The 23,922-nt window shown below is 31.9% G+C and overlaps 1 protein-coding gene across 1 annotated transcript in view; it reads left to right on the forward strand.

The window, feature by feature from the left end:
• LOC111622113 (solute carrier family 35 member F6-like) overlaps nt 1-23,408 on the forward strand; it is a 30,992-nt gene extending 7,584 nt beyond the window's left edge. The window contains 5 exon segments of the mRNA XM_023364435.1: nt 3,948-4,179; nt 9,859-10,052; nt 17,677-17,692; nt 22,417-22,647; nt 22,723-23,408. Coding sequence (XP_023220203.1) covers nt 3,948-4,179; nt 9,859-10,052; nt 17,677-17,692; nt 22,417-22,647; nt 22,723-23,030 — 981 coding nt within the window. The 3' untranslated portion in view covers nt 23,031-23,408.
• The last annotated feature ends 514 nt before the right edge of the window (nt 23,409-23,922 follow it).

Genomic DNA, 23,922 nt, shown 5'->3' on the forward strand with positions numbered 1-23,922 from the left:
ACCGGATCATGTGATTGAGCATGTATAAAAAGAGGCGCATACGAGCTCTTACGGTATACTTTAGTTGTTATTCGACCCTGTTGCAAGCTAATGTCAATATCAAGAAAATGCACGTTGGTGGAGCTCTGCTGTTCAGCCCTCAACGAGAGGCCATAAGCGTTACTATTGAAAGTTTCAGTGAATGCCGCCAAGTCCGGTTTTCTCTTCCAAACAATGAATACGTCATCCACGTATCTAGCGTATAATATAATGTCATCGTTAAAGTCAGGTAAGACTTGTTGTTCGAGGCGCCTGACCACCAATTCACATAATGTTCCTGATATGGGGCTACCCATAGGCACCCCTCTAGACTGCAGGAAAGTATCTCCCTCAAATACGAAAAAAGATGAGTGACATACGAGATGTGCCAACTCTAAGATGTCAGATAGATGTTCAGAAGAGTCGTTGATATTTCGAATGAGAAAATCCCTTAACTCACAAAAACATGGCTCGATGCGGATGGATGGGAACATGGATTCAAAATCACAAACAGTGAAATATACGCCATCTAAGCTGTCAAGTGCATTCAATCTGTGAATCAACTGTACCGGATTGGACACAGTACACGGATATTCCTCGATGGTGCTGGTTACAAAGGAGTTAAGCATGCGTTCTATAAGTATAGTCGGAGATCTCGACTTGTCGACGACCGGACGTAGTTGTTTACCGTCTTTATGGAGTTTGGCGAAAGCAAATAAGCGTGGTGCAATGGGTGTCGAAATAGTTGCCTTAGTTATCTTTAGTACTCTAGCCAATGGTGAGTTGGTCATACGTGCAACCCTTGCTTGAGTCCTTTCCAAAAATCCGCTGGGGGCCTTAGTGCATTCAGTGTTGCTGATGTATTCATGCAAGCCGTTTCTATACGTATCCCTTTTCATAAGAACAATGCTCCTGGATTTATCCGCCCTTACAGCGACCACATCATTACGACTCATCCATCGTCTAGAATTACGTATGGCACTCGCATATGATCGTTCATCGTGTGCCTTGTGGTTATAGATATCGAAGAAAACCTTCCATCGAAAGTATTCTTTACGCGTGTTGCCAAGACCTTCCACCATCCTCTCAACATCCGGTATAACCTTAGTTAAGTCCACTGGAAGGGAAGGAGCAAACGCAGGGCCCCATCCTACTACGTTAACCAGCATGGGCGGAGGTTGAATGCCATCCCAACATACAAGAGAACCCTGTATTCAGTTTTCCTTCGGATGCTGGAATGTCGACAGCCATTCTATTTTCTTACGATGCTGTTTGCGGAGTCTCCTAGAAATAGAGTCTGCTAACGGGACGACACTTGCATTAACTGGTCAGGATGTCGGGATTCCTCTCATAAAAATAATTTTCCAATCGGATAACGTTACCCACTAATGCATACCTTCTTCTCCTAGCATATCTTATTACTTTTTTTAAACAGCATATCTTATCGCTTTTTTTAAACAGAAATAGAACAATTTTAGCAACTTTAACAGATCACCCTAGTTAATGTGCAGATTAGCTAGGTAATGTACACATTAACGACTTTCAAGCTTTAGTGGTAACATATACATTATAAACATTATCATCTTGAACAAGAAGTAATTTATTTGGTAATCTTTTAGAAAAATGTGTATAAAAGACCAAAAAGTGCATGGATCAGATGAAAAGGACTCTTTAACTTTATTAAAATTTTTTTGGAAAGAAGTATGGTATTCATAGTAATACTGTTTTTGGATGATATGATGTAAGTGAAGATTGTAGGAATTACCAGATTTTTCTTATTTGTTCCAGTGTTTTCAAAGTAAATTATGTAGGCTAGTTTTTATAGATGATAAGTAAACAATTTGTGTTGAAATATCCATTTTATAGAATTGCAAAAAATTATGTATAGTAGATAAAAAAAAATGTAAGTAATGTCAGACTTTGCATAAATACTGATATGGTTAGAATAAAGGTAAGACGAATTTACAGAACAGAGGTGGGTGGCAACTTTTCTCCGGTTAATTTAGGACCATAAAGTTAGATTAAGAAAATGCTTCATTTTACCAGAATTTAAATAGGGAGAAACTTCAAGGCAAATGTGGTTAGACAGAAAACCGTCAATTAGGCGGTAGCATGGGAGTTACTACCAAAAACCTGGTTGAGATAGGAATTCCCTCTTGATGGAAAAGAAACTATCTAGGTTAAATTAAAAAAAATAAAAAATTTCATTTAAAAAATTAACTTTTGTAGTGTCCAAAATGCTATAAGATGGGCCTGAGAAATTTCAGTAAACATTAGTTAAAAATTAAATTCTTTGCACATTACAAATTTAAACCTGAAGGAATAATAAAAGAAAATAAGAAATGGCAAAAAAAATAAATTACAGCATCATTTGTATATCATAACAGAAACTTTCATAATTATAATGAGAAAGTTGTTTTATCATTATAAATAAACATACTAAATATTAAAAATAGTTTTATACTTAATTTTAAAAATAATTTTTATATAATTTTGTTTATAATTTCAACTGTTTTGCTGACACTTAAATATTTTTGCAGACTGCCCATCATGATTAACTAGATAGCCCAATAGTTCAGTCAATGTTAACTTGCTTATAATTAAAATTAAAAAAAAATTTTAAATAATGAAATTAATGAAATTTTAATGAAATTACTCGAAAAATTAAAATAAATTTAAATTTGATTATTTTTTGCGTGAAACAACACAAACAATTTCTATAATTATGTCGCAAAAGAAAAAGACTTGCAATTAGTTTAAAAAATTGTAATTAAAGGTTTAAAAATGCAGGCAAAGTAATGCAGAATTAAATACATAAAAATTATTAAAAATTAAATTAAATTAAAACTAAAAATAATAATTAAATTTAAAAGTAATAAAATAATACAGTAATGGACAATTCTTTATTGTGACATCGTCACAATGCCAAGGTGCAATTTTTAATCATATTTTAATTTATTTAATTTAAAATTTATGCTCTCCATTTCAAATTAGGCTTGCCTCTGTACATCATACTTTTCTTAAGTCATGTTATTTCAATTCAAAAATTTCTCCCTGAAAGGTGAAAAGATTTGAATTGAAATAGCATGTACTTCCAGTTTGCATCAGAAGTTCATATATAGTTAATCAGTATTTCCTGCCCCTAAGGTTTCCATATCTGGTCTCGTCTGTCATCTATCAAACTCTGTTCTGGACATTAAGGAAAGACGGATGATTGACGACATTGGGAATTTATATATCTACAATTTTTTCAAATTGTAGTTCAATTGAAACTCTGGTCTTTATACTGAAACCAAAATTAATTAAAATCAAATCAATTCAAAATTAAAACAATGTTTTTAAAAATTATTTAAAACTTGTTTTGAAAGTTTCAAATTGTGAAATTAATTTTTAAATTTGCATTATTTGAGTGTGGTGGTGATGGAACATTTTGTCTTTTAATATACAGTATATACAGAATACAGATTGCCAGTCAAGCCGACCCAATGCATGCTAGATGGCAATTTTAATGTCACCCTCTCTTCCCTAAAATGACATTTTCTGTTTAAAGATAGCACTGTATATAATTATAATGCTATATGATAAATTTGAATCATACTTATCTATTATAACTGAAAGGTCAAATGCAATAGTAATCTAACTTTTTTTTAAAGTTGAGATATTATTCTGTAAAAGTGGTATAAACTAGTTTTTATATTTCTGTTATATTGTTTTGTTACCATCATGACAAATGGAACCCTAGTAATCTTTCATTGTATTTAGAGACAATATATTAATACATGAAAGTATGGCACTGTTAACTCAACTTCAGTAAAGGAAAAAATTAGATTACTGTTGTGCTTTCACTGTTGCTTTATTTTAAATTTTTGTTACTTTTAAATCAGTCAGTTGTTATGTTTAGGTATTTAATACTTTAATTTATTTTTTAGGCTGTTGGTATGTTTCTGGGAGAATTTACTTGTCTTCTAACATTTAAATTAATTTTCTGCTTTTATCAAAGAAAACAAAAACCAGAAGAAGAATATCCTGTTACAATAAGTGGAAATCAAAAATTTAATCCATTCATCTTTCTTTTACCTGCATTATGCGATATGACTGGTACATCCATAATGTATATTGGTTTGAATCTTACTTATGCCTCAAGTTTTCAAATGCTTCGGGGTATGTATGTCATTGTTGTTAATATTATTTAAATGTTAGTTAAATTATTCTTATACCATTTAATTTATATAACATAAGTTCTAGATCTATTTTCTAGTTCTAGTTTTCAAAATTATGATATTCTGTATTTAACTTATATACGGTATTAATAAAAGTTAGTATAAAATTATTTTGTTTTTCAATTTTTATTCCTTCAAAGCTTCCAGAGCTTATAGTATTTTTTACATTAAATTTCAGTATACAAAAAACATGTAACGAACCTAAGAAGTTTGTTAAATTGTTAAAAATAACTTTTTCTTTATCTGTCTGATAAAAATCATTATTTTTGGAAATGATCAGAAGTCTGTTAGTGCCAGGTCTGGATCGTAAGGAGGGTGTGGAATAATACGTGACTTAGGTTCTTTACTCACTCCTCACTGTTTTTACTGCAATATGGTCTTAAATTAACATGGTGTATGAAAAAAGTGTGGTTCTTTCAAACCTTACTCTGAAAATATATCTGAATGCTTGTAAGGTTTCCCAATACTTTACCAAATTTTTGTTTCTTCTTTTTCATATACTCCATGTAAACAATGACATTCTATATCAATAATCATCAGCATGATCTTTGAGCAGAGGAAATAGTTTTTAACTTCTTAACAAGTGGAGAATAAAATCATATCTAGAATTCTGTCTAGAAATATTAGAGATTTAAAATTTAGAAGAGAATTTCTTTTAAGTATATTTATTTAAAAAAGAATTCAACTGCTGCATAAAGTGAATAACAGATACAGTACTTGCAAAGTTTTTATTATTTGCATGTTCTGCACATTGTGTTCAAAATACAACTAATAAGTATTCCCAAGATGAACTACATGGCCAAAGCAATTGAGGCATCAGCATACTTGCTCTGGAGAACCAGAATTGATTCTGGATGATTAAAAAATCCTAGGAATTTATCAGAGTTTGGTTTGTCTTGGTTGTGTCATACTCTGCCTCTCACCACAATGAACACCCGTTGTGGTGAGAGTATATATATGGTGATTGAAAAGTTACACTCTCAGAATAAAACATTAAGTTTTAAAAGCATCATTGATAACGGAAACATGAAAACAATATTATTAATAGAACAAAATGTATTAAACAAAATAGCAACAAATTGAACCTTAAAAGAAATTCAAGGATAATTAATATCAAATTTATTAATCAATTGCAATCTCTAATGTTTTCGATCCACTTAGGAGATCTTCCTCAGGATTCTTTAAATAGGAATGTGTAAATTGGAATGTTCTTAAAAATTATTTTAAAATGTATAAATGAGAATTTTTCAACTTTAAAATTTAAAATAATATTTTGAATCAATTAAATCAAATTTTAATTTCTCCAAGATAATTTTAATTTGGCTGCTCCCTTAGGTATAATGATTGCCATGCATAAAATACTTGTCCTTCCTCTTTGAAATTAATGCAACGACCGATCTTTATGGATTTAAATATTTCGAAAGTTTTCAGTGTCCTTATTTGGTCATCATGCGTAGATCATCTTATGATGGAAGCTTGGTCTAGATGGACTTGGATGTCATTGTCTGCAGCATACCTGGCTAGGGTGGTGTTGTATTTTCCTTTATTGATATCATACTTGCGTTCAGCCAGCCTTATTTTGAGAGATTGTGTGGTGGCGCCGAAGTATTCAAGATCAAGCTGGAATCTATTGTCTCTCAGCATAATCTTATAAATGCCAGGAACCCTAAACATGTCAGTGTTGTCTTTACTGTTTCTAAGTATGTTATAGACAGTTGGCTCATGCCTATATACTAATCCATCACAGAGGTGATGGGCAATTTCTTTATATAAGCTTTTCATGTTGTGGTTATAATTCAGAACTATGTGGTGCGTCTTGTGAGTGTTCCCACTTTGTGATACAAGGTTATTGGGTGTAGGAGTACCTCTGTTGGAATAGGCGTTCGCTAATTCACAAATAAGGTGCTTTTTGTAACCATGCATTTTAGCTATGTCCTTGAGACATTTAATCTCTTTTAACGTGTCCTCTTAATTTGTGCAGTGGGTAAAAGCACATTTGGTTAAGGCATGAAAGGCAGCTATTTTGTAGATACATGGGGCATATGAGTTTGCTGGTACAGTGGTACCTCAGGATACAAATGCCCCAGCATACGAAATTTTCAGGATACGACATGAAATTTGAACATATTTTTGCTCCATGATACGAACAAAAACTCACCATACAACGTTACATTAGTTTGCAGTGCCATTTTTTATTCACTTCTGTTCATCGGTCTCAGTCCACGCGTTTGCTTCGTCGTGGAAGGATCTCGCTCAATAAAGGAAATCTCGCGATATTATCAGAAAGTGACTGATTTTATTGAAAAGAAACATCCCAAAAAAGGTTCACACTGGCCATATTGTCGCTCGGAGTAATGATATTTGCCTAAGTCATTTTAGAAACAGTTTAAAAAGTAGGCAAATCCAAACCTCTTTGGATAGATATTTTACCAAGCGACCTCTATCCAGTGAAAGTGCTGGTAGAAGTGAAGGAAAGAAAGCAAAAAAGCAGTGAATAAAAAATATAAAAAGAAAATGAAACAGAAAAGATTAAAAAATTAGTGTTAAGTTATTTTTAAGTTATTGTTACATTATGTTATGTAAGTTAAGTTTTAGTGTCATTTCCCTTCTCCCTGTCTTACGCTACCAATTTACACCTCCACCGTTGTCTATCCTCAGAGGTAAAGTGCAAATAAAACTACATTTTTTTTTTAATCAATTATTATTCTATTATGGTTATTTATACATTTACAACTACAAAACACATTTTTCAGTGTTTTCCTTACTATAGTTATTATTTTTTTTAATGTACAACTTAGCTTTAATTTGAGTGTTTTCCATGTTGGAATGGATTATTTGGTTTTACGTGTAATTGTATGGGGAAAAATGATTCACCTTACAACATTTTCATGATACGATCTCAGTTTCGGAATGGATTAATTTCATATTCTGAGGTACCACTGTATAAACAATGGAATGTGAGATGGTTTATGATAAATATTGGTATGGATAACTCTGTTTATAATACTGATATTGAGATTTAAAAAGTGTGCCCTTGAATTGCTGGCTTGGTCTAATTTTATGGAAAGCCCATATGGATTGTTATTCATATGTTTTATGAAACTTTCTATATTTGGTTTTTCTTTCCACAATATAAAAATATCGTTGACGTACCTTCTGTATATGATAATACTGGAAAAGAAAGAAAGTAGGACTGTTTTTTCTAATAACCTAATAACCATTTCACAAAGATCCTCCGATAAGGGACTGTCCATCTATATACCTTTTTTTTTGTAAGTAAGTTTTGTAATCATATTGAAAAAAGGAGGAATAACATAACATATGCTCTAGTTCTAAAATATGTTTGTGGTGCATAGATTCATTGTTTATACTTAACAAAAAATCTCTAAAGTGTCCAAAAACATGATTGTAAGTGTATTGATGGATATAAAATCTAATGTTGTTATATACATTATATACACACACTGCATCACTTGGTGCTGCCGCAATTCATTGATAAGCTGCTCAGGGTTACTAATGGAGAAGCTGTATGCTTTTAAGTGTTTTTTGAGCAAATCACATATACGTTGTTCTAATAGCCTAGTAGGTGATTTAGCCTTATCGAAAAATTATTTAAAAACATACATTTATGTTTTTAAATAATTTTTAAGAACTTATGCATTCCTATTTAAAGAATCCTGAGGAAGATCTCCTAAGTAGATCGAAAATATTCTAACATTTTCAATCTGCAATTGCATTTGATTTGCAATTGATTAACAAATTTGCAATTAATTATCCTGGAATTTCTTTTAAGGTTCAATTCATTGCTATTTTGGATAATATATTCCAGGCTTGCAGAGTTTGAACAAAATGTATTCTTTACAAAAAAGTCTCTTAGGCATAATTACAGTAGGTATTCAAAATGCCCTCCATTTTCATGAATGCAAGCACAAACTCTTTCCCAGATTTGAAGTATGATGTATGGATGCATGTGTAGTTTTTTCACACTTTCTATGCACTACCATAAAATAATGCACTCTGAATAGAAAGTTTCCATAAATTTTTGGTTGAAGAAAGCATCATTTAGATCCACACATTTCCATTTTATTGTTTCTTAAAACAGATGGTCATCTACTCTGCTTTTTGGCAAAGAAACTTCCAGTTTTTCACATAGCAATTAATAGCTCTTATCAGGTAGTGAAAACTTTGGATATTACTCATAAAATTCTTCCAGCACCTTTGCATATTATCATTGAGCAAAATATTGCTTAATTACATACCAGTACATACACATAGTAGCCATAGAAACGGTCATTGACTTTACTCTTATGAAGTAGCTGGAAACTTGGGTGAGTAGCGATTTTATCACTTATAATTGAAATAACAAGGAAGAAGGCAATGGCAAACCACTTCCTCAACTCTTGCCAAGAAAACTACATGGACAAGGAATTTCATAATAGAGATATAGTGTTGGAGGATGAGACCTTCGGGTTCGAAAGCACTCTAACTTCTACTGGGGACGAACAAGGAACTTCACTGACTAAGATTGAACATAATGGCATGATTAAGTCAAAGCTGAAAGGGAGTTTAATCATTGATGCAGTCAAACACGAAAAGAAAGTTCCAAGTTTCTTCAAACAACACATATTTGCAACATGGAATGTGAGAAGCATGTATGCTGGAAAACTAGACATAATTAAAAGTGAAATGACAAGAATAGGGATAGAAGTGTTAGGAGTCAGTGAGCTTAAATGGATAGGAATGGGACACTNCAACTATTGTTTGAATAAAAACTGTAATGCAAAAATACACAAATTGTGTTATATATATTATTGTATATGATTGTATTATAACAATCAAATCTAGTATATAAATCATAATTACATGAAATCACTGAACAAATCACACATGCAGGTTTGAATCATTAGTTTAGTGTGAATTTGAAAGGAAATAAACATATTTTAATACATTACTAAATAATTGAAATTCTATGGTTTAAACTTATATTTATGTGATGACTGGCTTTAGTTTATTATTACACTTATGTTTAGACAAATTTGAGAAAATCGGCAATAAATATAGAGAAATGGAAGAAAATAGTGGAAAAGGCATCAGACACCAATGGGCAATGAGCCCAGGGTTGATGATGATAAACAAATTTCAATTATTAAAAAGAATGGATATTAGTAGCAGGGGTGCACTCACTTCCTTTTACTCCTCTGGCTGCATAACTAAATTATCTTTGAAAATTAAATTGTTAAAATTAATCCTTCTCAAAAATTTAGAAACAATAATAATAATACTGTTCATTTTTAATATAATTTTGTACAGTTTAGATTAGTGGTGCCCAAACTTTTTGATTGGCAGGCTAAATTGCACATAACTTGTAGGTAGATGTAAAAATATTTTGTATATTCCATACACAGCATACAAAAAGTAGGCCTATTTCTATCATCTAAAGGTAATGTGTCAAATATGTCTGTGGACCATAGTTTGAGGGCTGGTGGTTTAGATAATTATTTTCTAGTTAATTAGATTGATAATCTAGCTGTTACTAACATAATTAATATAATTAATTTTCATATTAACAAAAAGAACACTTAAATTTAATTAACTAAAAATAATTTAAAATATATATTAGGTGCGGTAATTGTATTTACTGGACTCCTATCAGTTGCCTTCCTTCGTCGAGTTATCAAGGGATATGAATGGTTAGGAATATTCATTATCATAGTTGGATTAGTATTAGTTGGATTATCTGATATGATAAAATCTGGAAGTCAAGAATACAGTCAAAATAGCAAGATTTCTGGTAAGTAAATAATAATGTTAGTTGCTTTTTAATTTTTAATAGCTGTATTTCTTGGTATGCTATTAAAGACCTACAGTTTACTTTTATAATTATCTCATGATAAATGTTGCATAATATTATTTCCTTGCCTTTCATAAATCCAGAAAGCATCTTATCTGTTTGCATTCCTAACAGGATTACAAAACATTACTTCATATACAAATTGTGATGTGTTTTGTATACAGCCACTGTGGCCAAGCTCTCAAAAAATGACATGTGGTTCTTCTAGTCCCCTATTGCTGCTCCCATATATGCTCTCCACACAGTACAATATTACATATATCTAAGTAGCATGTCTCAAGTATAGAAAAAGAAATTGTATAACAATATAGGAGCCACAATAAGAGTCTAGAAGAGCCACATATAGCTTGTGAGCTGCAGTTTGGCTACCATAAATATATAGTGATAACTATGTGTTTTATGCTAAGCATTTGTTTTATTTATAATGGTTATGGAATCCAAAATACTTAACTTTGAATGCAGTTAAATAATTGTTTTATAAAATACTCAGACACCTGAGTTAATTTAAAATTATATAATTAAAAAAATTGTTTTATTCATGGAATAATAATATAAAAATATAGATTCATCTAACATTTTAAAATTACTTCGGATCTTAATAATAAAATTTGAAACTACTAACATTCTGTCAATAGCTATTGAAATAATTTGGCTATCAGAAAAGACTGGAACACTTATTCTGTGTGGTGAGATTTCCCCTAAAAAAAGAGAATAAGAGCACGAAAAGGATTATTGGGCCCAAAACAGTTTTTATTTAAAGATTTCAATTTCAACTTATTCTCACCAACTCATATTTTCAGTTGTCAATTGAATAGACTGTAGTGCAGAAAAATTGGGTACTCCATTAAAGTAGGTTTTTCCTAGCTTCAAAAATTTCATGTCTCTCCTATTATTCAATATGAATGTTATCTGTAACTTACAAACAACTTGAATTCAAAGTGCTTTGCATCCGAAGCATAATTTTCCATAAACAATATGTAACTTGATATTCAAATAATCTAGGTAGTCAAGTAGTTGAAAAATTTTTACAAAATCCAAGTATTATAGGGAATTCAAATTTAAATTCTCTAACAGTAAGTTTAAAAAGTTAAAAAAAAAATCTCTCAATGGGATTGGCTAATTTATAGAGTTTTTCTAAAAATATCTTAAAATAAAAGATTTTAAAACATTTGCAAAAAGTGACTTCTCTTTCTAAGCTGATTTTAGAGGATAAACATTTAAAGCTACCCTACACAATCAAAAGGAATAACTCATATTCTGATACTTTTAAAAATTCTTTACCTCCAAATACATTTCACCAAGATTACTTAGTCTAGGCCTCTTCAGTTGCAGTGCTGAGTGGTATAACAAGGAAACTAGGTATAATACTAAAACAATCATTTTGTGTACTTTCATTATTCATATGACAAGTCAATTATGTGAAGATCTGTTTATATTTAATATAATCCTATCTCAGCAGCGTCAATTACCATACCATTATTTAAATTTACATTATTTTTATACATAATTATTGTGTAATGTTCTTTGATTCTCCACTTTACAATATTATTTTCTTCATAGAGTATTTTAATGTTATTTTTATCTATTACACATATGTTTTCCTCACAGTGCTGATACCACAGTGAATTTATGTCTTTAAGCTATATTGCCACCATGTGTTCTGCCAATCTTTTTCCTAATAGGCATTTCATCTCTCCAATATAGCACTTTGGTTGATCACATGTGTATGTTACTGTGAATGACCGATATCTGGCGAATGTCGAGATTCTCCAGTGAATCTCAGCATTCACACAGTCATTTCGTGTATGTATGAAATAGTCGCTAAATATCATTATTTCTCACTTACACCAACAAATGTCGACATTGAGCATGCACTGATGTTGAATGTTGAATAAAAATATTTTTATTACGTTAAGACAAAAATGCAACTTTTTAATGTCAAAATAGGAGAAAACTTAAGTAACAGCACTTGTAAATAAACTGTTGAAACTAAAAATAANTTCCAAAAAGCCAAAAAAACAAAACTTTTAGGGGGACCAAACGCCCGAGTTTTATGTAACGCTATGTAACTTGCCCGAGATATCTCGGGCTTGGGGTTAGGTTAAGAAAAACGTTTCTGTTAGCGAACCCTTTGTTAAATATTTCGAATATCACCACTGATCACACGTATATGTTACTGTGAATGACCGATATCTGGCGAATGTCGAGATTCTCCGGTGAATCTCAGCATTCACACAGTCGTTTCGTGTATGTATGAAATATTCGCTAAATATCATTATTTCTCACTTACACTGGCAAATGTCGACATTGAGCATGCACTAATGTTGAATGTTGAATAAAAATATTTTTATTACGTTAAGACAAAAATGCAACTTTTTAATGTCAAAATAGGAGAAAACTTAAGTAACAGCACTTGTAAATAAACTGTTGAACCTAAAATGAACAGTACATTCTTAATCAGAAAAGAAAATTAATACACCGAATTACACATACACATATTACACATATATTATGTGATTAACGATATATAATTTTATTTATTGCAACAACTTAAACTGTTATGGCACTTTGAATTGCACAAGAGTCCCTTGCTTTTACAACTGCATTTATTTGTGGAACACTTCTTTTTGCAATGACAGCGTGTATAGCCTTGCCCTCTACTTTTTGAATTAGCAGTAGCTGCTTCTCTCAGCGATATTTTTTGAGAAGAAATCTCATCTATGGAAAGTAACTTTTCTTTACAAATTACGAACTGATTACGTTTATAAAGCTGCTTGAGGGTACCATTTTTGTTTGCTAATTTATAAAAGTCGGAGATCTTCTATTCCAACTACAACCGCCAACACATTTCGGGCATCTATACGGCCACGGTTGACATCGGAGACTTGTATTCTTACGGTATCACCAATTTGAGCAGAAGGAAACGGCAAAGAATTTGGCGACAGACTGTCGCCTCTCCATTGACATCGGCTTCTTGGGTGTCGTTTCGACCTTCACCAAAGCTTATCTGTGTTTGTCGACATACACCAGCAATTGTTTGAATGTATAATAATATAACCAAATATTTGGTTTTTTACCGACGTATTTTGTATGTGTCGACATTCACCGGAGAATATCGACATTCTCTTCTTTCACAGTAACATATACATTATCTTGTATATTACTACTGATAATTTGTTTTTCCATTTTTCCTGATCTTCTATCATTGATAACCTATTTATTTGATAAGATGCAAGTGTAGTTAATGAATTATTAAATATTTTTAAATATTTTTTGAAAGTTTCTTCTATATATGGAAAAGAAACAATTTTTTTTAATTTTTAACATTATATCTGTTATTCATATATTTATCACACCACTTTCTTATTAATATCATTGGATATCTGTTCAATAAATGCTCTTGTATAGCTGTTAGATTTTTTTTTTTGTATCTTTGTGTCTTCGTTACAAGTTGTTCTTGTGACTATCTTTTCTAGTTACATTTTAAATGCATTTTTTTTCATAGCTATAGGGCAATAAGACTTAAAATTTATTGTTTTCTTTACATTACATACTTTTCAAACTTACAGATATAAGACATTCATTGAATCTTTTTATTGTAATGTCCAGATAATTAATCTCTTTGTTTTCTTCACACTCGTATGTGAATTTAATGTTCTGATCTATTTTGTTGGCATTTCTCATAATTTCTTATGCTGTAACAGTACAGGTATACCTCAGGTTACATCATTTTGAGTTAAGTCATTCTCAATTATATATCATTTGTCAAAAAAAATATATGAAAAAATAAAAATCAAGTTTAAGTCATTTTATTCGACTTTATGTCTGTCCACCACAAATATTGAAGTTGTAATATCACTAGAGAAGTGTTAAAAGCACATAAAATCATATTAAAATGCATACATTTACAATAAATGTTAATATAATCATCATAAATCCTAGAGAATGAAATATGAAAACATCTGTGACTCTGTGTTGTCATCTTATTTAGCAGTCTTTAAGAGCTCAATATTGGCATTTTTCACAGTAGTTCCAATATCTACTGTTTAGCGTCATTGGCAGTGCCATTCAATACTGGTAAATTTAACATAAATTAGTTTATTTTCATACTATTGCAAAAAAATTTTAATAACTGTATTTGTTATTTAACCTTACAAAATCATTTTACTTTATAATGTCTTAGAGCAAACCACATTCACAAATAAAGAGTCTATGATGTACTGTAAACATCGCCAAATTGTAAACATTCATATTTACAAGTATGTACAGTAAGACCCCGCTTAATGCGGGGGATATGTTCCTATGACAAAGCGCTAAACGAAACAGCATTAAACAAAGTCATTTTAACACAGAGTAAATAGGGAAAGGGGAACATATGTCCAAAAATAAACAGATTTTACTTTAATTTTAAGTTATTTTTATATTAATTTGCATAATAATATATGTTAAATAACATAAACATATGCATGGGTATGTTAAGNGCAGTGCCATTCAATACTGGTAAATTTAACATAAATTAGTTTATTTTCATACTATTGCAAAAAAATTTTAATAACTGTATTTGTTATTTAACCTTACGAAATCATTTTACTTTATAATGTCTTAGAGCAAACCACATTCACAAATAAAGAGTCTATGATGTACTGTAAACATCGCCAAATTGTAAACATGCATATTTACAAGTATGTACAGTAAGACCCCGCTTAATGCGGGGGATATATTCCTAGATGACAAAGTGCTAAACGAAACAGCATTAAACAAAGTCATTTTAACACAGAGTAAATAGGGAAAGGGAAACATATGTCCAAAAATAAACAGATTTTACTTTAATTTTAAGTTATTTTTATATTAATTTGCATAATAATATATGTTAAATAACATAAACATATGCATGGGTATGTAAAGTTTATTTTTTGTTGACAAAGCTCTTTTGGCTCTTCTGAATTTCTTGTGTGATGAGTAGTGTAATTTTATTTCTTTGCTTTGTTTTTCTTTCCTTAAGCAAATGTCGGTAGCAGGAGATTGCATCCAAAATGCCTCATCTTGCTTTTGCACTCCTTTCAATACCTGGATCGTTCAGTACAGTTTGATCGATGATTTTGGTTATCATTATTAAATTTTTACTAAGGAAATCTATAGAGAAATTCAGTTCTACAAGAATTCCTTGTTCTGCTAGTTCTCGAAGGTCGTCATTGGTAAGGCTTTCACCAGAAACCTGTATTAACTCCTCAATATCTTGCTCATCTACATTTAATATCAATTAAGTAGACAATTGGTCAACCTAATGATACAGTGATAGACTCTTCTCGTTTAGAATTTTTGGATAACTTCAGCCATAACTTCTTTCACACTTCAGCCATGCATATCAGTTAATTCTTGCCAAGTGAAGTCGATATGGCCTATGGCATCTACAATGTTATATTTTTTCAAAACTTTACCAAACAAATATAGATTTAAGGAAAATACAGTGCTATGAGAAATTACTATCTTTTGCTGATTGCTTCGTGTTCGGGAATATTGTTTTATATACGAATCAATGAAATGCCGTGATAATTTGAATCAGCGTAAATTTTGAGCTTTTTTTTAGGCTTCAAGCAGACCACATTATATCAAATCAGCATTAAGCGGGGTCTTACTGTACACACATGTATTTGTTAATTCTATGATATACTTCAGAATCTCTTATTTAAATAATATTTGATCATATTAAATTTAATTGATGGAGTGCTGTTATATCAAGGCTCTATTAGTCTATATGCTAATTAATGTATAAATAGTGTAAATTTGCACCCATTTCTTCTCAGCATCCTATGCATCTGCACAATTTGATTGTATCTAGAGCCAGAACTGTATTCTGTAATGAAACATGACAAATTACACTGGAGAAGGTTCAATAATCACATTGAATATAGCTTTTTTTTTAAACTGATCAATCATAGTATATAAAAAAATCTTTAAATTAAATATGTTATAACATTGTGTATTCTGAAATTGTGTATCCTTTTATCTGGTTTTACTGTCACGACTAGGTGCATAGACAGACACTGGGCATTTCTGACATCAATCTCAATCTTTTTTCAGGAATATCTCATTGGCTGAGATGTATTTTGGGCATAATCCCCTCTTCTGTTGGCTACATAATAAAACATAAACATGAATTTCTCATACATTAGTAACGAAGTTCCAAGGATTAATTTTGTCGATTAAATCAATATTATGACCATACAAATAAATTTGGGTCTATGCAGAATTATCCTTTTTACAAAAAACTTTTACGATATAAGCGTTAAATTAAACACGTATGTCACTAAATTGACGAGCACTTTTGACGATACACACTTTCGTCTTCTTGTGGATCAGCTTGTACAGTTATATAAAACATCGCAATTAAATCCACAATATAGAGGCGTCTAGCGCATGCGCAGTATAAACGTGCGTGCTTTTTATTTAAATATCTTTTTTATATTCTACCGTTGCTGGTATTCCAAAATGTTAGTTAAGATTGGAATGTTTTTTAAAAATTTTGTATTCAAAAAAGGTTCTTATATCTTCTAATGACCTGAAGAAGACGAAAGTGTGTATCGTCGAAAGCGCTCGTCAATTTAGTGACATACGTGTTTAATTTAACGCTTATATCGTAAAAGTTTTTTGTAATAAATGATTAGCGTGCTGTCCATCACTATATTATACTTTTTAATCGTCCAACAAGAGACAGATGGTAACAACTTAAAACCGACAAATGACATTAAAAAATACACACAATACAATTGACGCCGACATTTTCTTAGAGGATCCAACGCCAAAAACACAGTATTCTCATACAAATTGCTTCATATTATAATAGGTTATAACGTACCATTACTTCCGGGATATCTTGTAAGGTGGTTTTAACTGGTATACATCTTATTTAAAATTACTTATTTACAGTTAAAAATATTTTACTATTAAAATACCTTTACAGTTTAAAATATATTCACACTTAGAAGTACCATTACAGTTAGTTTTTTTTTTTTTTTGACTTTACACTGAACATCACCTAGCACATACTCTTGATGCCCATGTTAATGAGGTTCTTTTTAATCTTGTTGGCATATTAACATAAACAAAACTTGCTAAAATATGAAATCTCCAAGTATACAANATATTTAATTGAATTGACTGAATCGGAAACTAAGAAAAATGGTGATTACGAATGTTCATTTGGAGACGAATTCACCTCGCTATAAGGGTGCGGGAGATATGGGCTTGAAAGTGGTTGAAAGTGGCTTTCTATTTCGAATGTTTTGTTCGAATTTGTTCGAATTTAATTTGAACAATGTTCAAATTTGTTCGAATTTGTTTGAATTAAATTCGAACATAAAATTCGAATATTGGTTCGATTATAGAACGATTGTAAATGTTCCAGAAACGTTGAAAATAGTTTGTTTGACTTGACGTAAACAGGAGACGTTCAGAAGTAGAATCGGGACCAGATCTCTAATCAGAAATGGGGGACCTAATTGTTTTATTCTGTGAAAACGGGTAAGATTGACTATAATGTAATTATCTTAATCTTCACTATCGTTACTTTTTAAAAACCCAGCGAAGCAGGTCCTTGCAGCTAGTTTTAAATAAATTTTCAATATTTTAATGTTTAAAATATTGATGAGAAAAATTTTTAAAGAAAGGATGTAACATTCGTTATATCAGAGAAAAGGGAAGTTAAACTTCCTTTTAGACAGCCGACTATCTGATGAATCAGTAGTGGCCTTTTGCACATGCTGCTGGGCCATCTGAAGGAGCTGCTATAAAAAGGGCTTTTTCCCACTAATCAGGGAAAAAGTCACGAGTCTGTGAAGGGAAGATTACCATACAGAACTTGTGCAGTTTCCCGTTGTAGAATGTGCCACATACGAGACTCTCAAGAACGCATACATAGAAGTTACGTTACAAGATTCTATTCTCCTCACGATCATCTCCCAATGTAACGCTACCGAGGACCAGAATAAGCTGAGGTAGTATAATAAGTTAGATTGATGTAAACCAGTGGTTCTCAACTGGGGGTACATGTGCTCCTAGGAGTACGAGCGTAAATCGAAGAGGTACATCTAACTTTCATTATAAAATGGCATATATTAATCAATTTGCTGTAAATTATTAACTCAAGAAACAACAAAAACTTGCTTTAAAATATCCCAGTGTGAACACCAATTTCCCTTTTAACAGTCTGAACAACTTGTTTGTCCATTTGATTTGCCTGTCTATTTGTGTCGTTAGTGCTGAGTGAACCTGTAGTCTAGTAAAGTTACGGTTTAACTGAGCATTAATTTTAGAATAGAAAAAAAATATTTTTTCTATTCTATAATAATACTTTTCATCCCCTTTCCTATCTCGCTTTACTTTTTTCCTTTGCCTCTTCCCTTAATTACCTTTTCTCTACTCTTCTTCATACTTGCGCAATACCAATGAGTAGTCCCGAGTCTTCATCTCCTTTATGCTAAATATTCTATAATTATTGCTTGATAAGATTGGGGCTTTTCGTGTTTTTACTGGACTACTGGTATTAGGAATAATGAGGCCTGGATCGTACCCCCACCATGAAATACGTGTCACTACATGCACGCATTACTTGATATTTAGCAAATTTAGACGTTAAATTTGTGACAAAAATTGAAAGATTCATGTATTGTTCTGCGCATTATAAATTCGCAGCCATTACTTTCAATGTCAGTACACAATTATAATCTCTACTTAACAACGTGGGAACCAAGAAAAAATTGCNTAGTTTCATTTTTGATTACTTTTTCTGTGGGTTTTACTTTCATAGCTGTTATAATGTAACATGGCTTACATTTCTAGCTGTTATATAATATTGTAAGCATGTCACATTTTACTTTCCAGAATGTTGAAATCTCGTTGATTTTGACACCTCTGAACCAAAAAAGTCAAAAAACTGATATCTGAAATTTGTGGGTGTTTGGATGTTTATTTTGTTTACTATTTCAGGATGGATTAAAGATTAAGAAATGAAATTTGGCATGTTAACTTTTATATAAGGAGCATTGATGCAAAAAATTTGATGGTTAAAGGTTGAGGGGTAGGGATATAGAGGAATTTTTACTTGTCATATTTCAGATGGGGTCAGACTTAATGAAAATTTTAACCATTATTGGCATTTACAATATTTTTAAAAACTCATCTCTACCCTCAAAATTAAGCTGTAATTAATAATATAAAAGTTATATTTATAATAAAACCTCATAACAGCCAGGAAAGTTACACAACTTGTTGCTGAATTTTTTGTTACTGTTGTTGTTTCCTTTCTTTTCAATTTTACTTTTCCTTTTGTGAATTAAATTCTTTCCTTTATCTTAATATTCTGAAATATTTAATATTCCTGTCAGTCTGTGTTTAGACAATGAATGATGACATACTGCTACTTCATTGCAGCCCTGTATCATCCTTTAATATATAAGATGCTATATAAGATTATAAGATATATAAGATTAAAACTCCTTAAGCCCTTAACCTATCTGATTTTGAAATTTCTCTCTGTTGCATGTCGGCCCGGGTTGAATTTTTGTCCATGTGTAACGAAAATTTCCTGTTTTTGAAAAAAATAATCATGGCTATTGTATCATCCGAAGTTATTTTTTTTATTTTGCGCAAACAATATACAGTTTAACCCGATTATAACGTCATCAGATTTAACGACAACCCTAATATAACGTCAAATTTTTATTGGTCCCACAATTTTACTATACTACATAATGTTAAAAAAAACCCACTTCTAATGACATAAAACCATTTTAACATCATATTTGAAACCCTCCCAAATTTACAAAATTAGATTACAAATTTTATTTAACATAGAATAAACTACATGATCAGTCCTAAGGTCGGAGTTCGCTTCTTAGAATGACTGCGGGTGGTACTCTTCCCTACCTGACTTCAGTGGGGCGAGGTGGCTGTTTTGCCTGTTTGTAGAAGAGGGTTGCCATTTTGTATTTTATTTTGACTCGATTCTTGGCCCCCTGACTACCTACGAGTCTGGATTTTTTTATGCGCAAATGATTTGGGCACCTAATACTCTGTGCCAAATATCAACTCTCGACAGGTACTCTTTCATACCTCTATGCTGGTAACATAAAATAGCAGTATAGTCGACCCCCTATAACAATGTTGATAATTCCGTTTTATATTAATTCCATGTTGTACGAGTCACTTAGATTTTACAAGTATGTGTGCCGGGCTGTGAATGGTTCACGTATTTGTAAAATCTAAGTGAGTCGTACAACATGGAATTCATAAAAAACGGAATTATCAACATTGTTATAGGAGGATTGACTGTACAATTTTATAAACAAGACATAGTCTTGTCAATAAGTGTGTTGGTAATAATGACATTTTATTATTATAATTTTTCAAATTCATATCAGAGTTGAAATATTATACAATGACATATTGTTTATACATTTCTCAATTGACCAGGCCAAAAAAAAAATACGGGGTGATCATAAATTCTCAACAAATTAAGAGGTGATAGTACACATCAAGATGAACAATATTTGTAATGGAACCTAGGGCCACATTCCTCTCATAGTGCCAGAAAACATTAAAGTTATATATCTATGTTGATCCTTCAACAGTGAAAAAAACTGTTGAATGAAAGACTTTCATCCTCTTGTAGACTCCTAGTATGGTGTTGATCTTGTCTGCAGCAACAATGATTCTCATGACAAGATCTTCCATGGAGTCCATATACATCTCATACACCAATGTTTTCATGTACCTTAGAAGAAATCCAGTGGAGAAAGATCCAGGGAGCATGGAGGCCACATGTCCAATCCAATGGAATATGTTTCATTTAAGAAGTATTGCATCTTGGTGGAAAAGTTTTATGGGACCCATCATGTGTCTTTCTTACATGTTCCTCTGTATGGTGAGCAGAACACCCTGCAACATACCAGGAAGCACTTGCTCACACAGTACACTGCCCCAGCCAGACATTCTGGCAAGAGGTAAGGTCCCACCAGACAATCATCAAGGACACCTGCCCAGATATGGACGGCATATCTTTGCTAGTGTTTTCAAGGATTAGTGATGTGTGGATTTTTTTGAGCCCAACATGCTGGTTATGATGATGAAAATGCCTTCCTGTGTGAATGTGGCCTCATCACCAAATAACACTAATGTGAGAAATCCTGGATTAACAGTGTTCATCAGAAGCATCCACGAAATAGTCATCACGAGGTGAGATAATCTTCTCCATTCAAAGCTTGGATTTTCTGGACTTGGAAGGTAATCATACCTGTTTCATGCAGAACATTCTACACAGAATTTTTACAAGCATCCATTTCAGATGCCACTGCGTCTGCAAATTGCTGCAAGATACCCACTTCCATTTTCAGTGTCTGCACATTTCAGGTACAGTACATCCGGTATCCCTCATTGATGTAGCCAATGGGCCAGTTTCATACAATCTTTGATTAACACTGGTGAAGGTCAAATGGTAAGGAATACAATGATTTAGAAATCTCTTACAGTACAATCTTTGCGCTTCACATTCATAACCAACTGGTTGGCCATACATTAAATGCATATCTGCCAATTTCTCTTATGTTAAGTCCTCCGTGTTTGCATGAATTATCCTCTGATGTTATCACAATATTTATTGATGAACAGGTTGGGCTGCATTTTTAAATGTTTGCTCCTAATCATCTATGCAGCTGATCAGCTGACCTGATTTACATCTTGTACTTCTCATACATGGGTTGTAAATACTTGCGCATTCTGGACGATTTTTCATCTTGTTCTGTTTTGGCACTATGAGTGGAATGTGGAACCTAGTTTCTATCGCAAATATTGTTTGTCTCGATGTGTACTATCGCTCCTTTTTTATTGAAAGAGTTTACGATCATCCTGTATAACTGTAAAAATATATAATTAAAATTTAAGTTAAGATGTACCACAAGTTGTAAAACTAATAATTTTTATGACAAATTATTAGTGTTACAGCTTTTAGCAAATATTCTAATTTTTATCTTTTATTCATATTTTCATTAAGAACAGTGATAATTTTTATTGCATACTTTTATGACGACACACGTCATAATTCGTGTATCTCATTAACAGCAACAAAATGAGGCTCCAAAATGATTTTTGCATATTTAAGACTGAAAATAATTAGTAACAAATGGCTTATTGCTGTCTATAACTTTTAAATTTTAGAATGTTTAAAAATTGTCAGGTGTTCTCTGTTAGAATCATTAAGAATTGGAGTAGTTACTGAAATAGATACGTGAAAGGAATATGTTATATAAAAAATAATTTTAAGACACGCGTGAGGCACTTGTGTTTTTATGGAATATATAAGTAACGGAACGGAAGTAAGTAAAATAAGAGTTATCTTTTTTACAGGTTTCTTCGGTTTTATTATATTGTCAATTTTATTGGTGCCGATGTATTACATACCAGTGGGAAAGAATTTTTTTCATAATCCTAAAGGAAATTTAGAAGATGCCATCGACGGCTTCTATCAAATTGCAAATTCTTGGCAAGTGTGTTTGGGCGTTTGCGGTAAGATATTTGTGGATCGTTAGAATATTCATTTGGAAAATGAGAATCCACTAATCGATATTGGTGTATTTTTAGGGACGGTGATCAGTATCGCCTTTTTTAATTTTGCCGGAATAAGCGTGACCAAAGAGATTAGCGCCACCACCAGGATGGTGTTGGACAGCATCAGGACCCTTGTAGTGTGGATCTGCGGCATGCTTCTGTTCCACGAGAAGTTTGGTTGGCTGCAACTAGTGGGATTTCTGATACTTTTAGTGGGAATGTGTTTGTACAATGACATATACATCCGGCAATTTTGGAACAAACTGACACGCAGGGGAACGTCGGAGGAGCTCGACCCCCTCTTGAACACCGAAAACGGAAGTATAAATGCCGAGAAGTAGTCGGAAGAAATTACTAAACGATTGTGATATTTTGTAAATAAATCTACATTCCATCTCAATTTTCCACCAGAACAAAAATTATTTTTAAATTTTTCCGGCGAGATTTCCGTTTATACCGGGGTGGAAGAATTCAAATATATCGAAAAATCTTTTATTTAATTAATAAACGGGTCGAAATTTTGTTAAAGTTAAAATTTTTGTCAATATTTTATTCTAATGTCTTTCCGCCGCCTTTTAAATTCAAGCCATGTTTTATATAAGAATTGTAGAAAATTTCGTTTTAATATTTATAATAAAGTGTTTTTCGATTCCTTCGCGTTAAACGAATCTGAAGTTATCGAATAAATTATTCGGCAAAACGACGACGATGATTTAAATTCGTCTTAAACTATGTCGATGTGGATAAAATACATTCACTATCGAGTCAAAGGTGACGTAACCCTCTGGTGTTTAAAAACAAAAATATTTTATCTGGGCCATTCTTGTGTATTATCAGCAATAAAAACGAATGGGAATAGAAAAGGCAAAGCTTTTCCTTTCACTCCAAATTGCAATTTCAAGACCATACAAGAGCCCAATATAAGTTTTTGTCTATTCCCGCTCGAAAAACAGATGATAATTCGGAAATCGGTCAGTTATATCTATGAGCTCCGAATTCTGAAGAGTAAATTAGACTTAAGAATTGGCAATAGTTTCCCGATTGTCCAGCTTTACACGAACAAGTTATGCTGTCAATTTTAAAAGATTTTTCCTTAATGTTTAAAATGCCAATAATTTTGTGTGGGACAGAGCCGGATTTAAGCAATTCGAGGCCCTAACTCAGTGTTGTCACCTTTTCAAAATTTGCTGACTCGGACATTTTAAAATTAGGATGTTATACTTAGAAATAAAA

The sequence above is a fragment of the Centruroides sculpturatus genome, unplaced genomic scaffold (genome assembly GCF_000671375.1).
Source record: "Centruroides sculpturatus isolate CEXI.00-Female unplaced genomic scaffold, Cexi_2.0 scaffold308, whole genome shotgun sequence".
NCBI lineage: Eukaryota > Metazoa > Arthropoda > Arachnida > Scorpiones > Buthidae > Centruroides > Centruroides sculpturatus.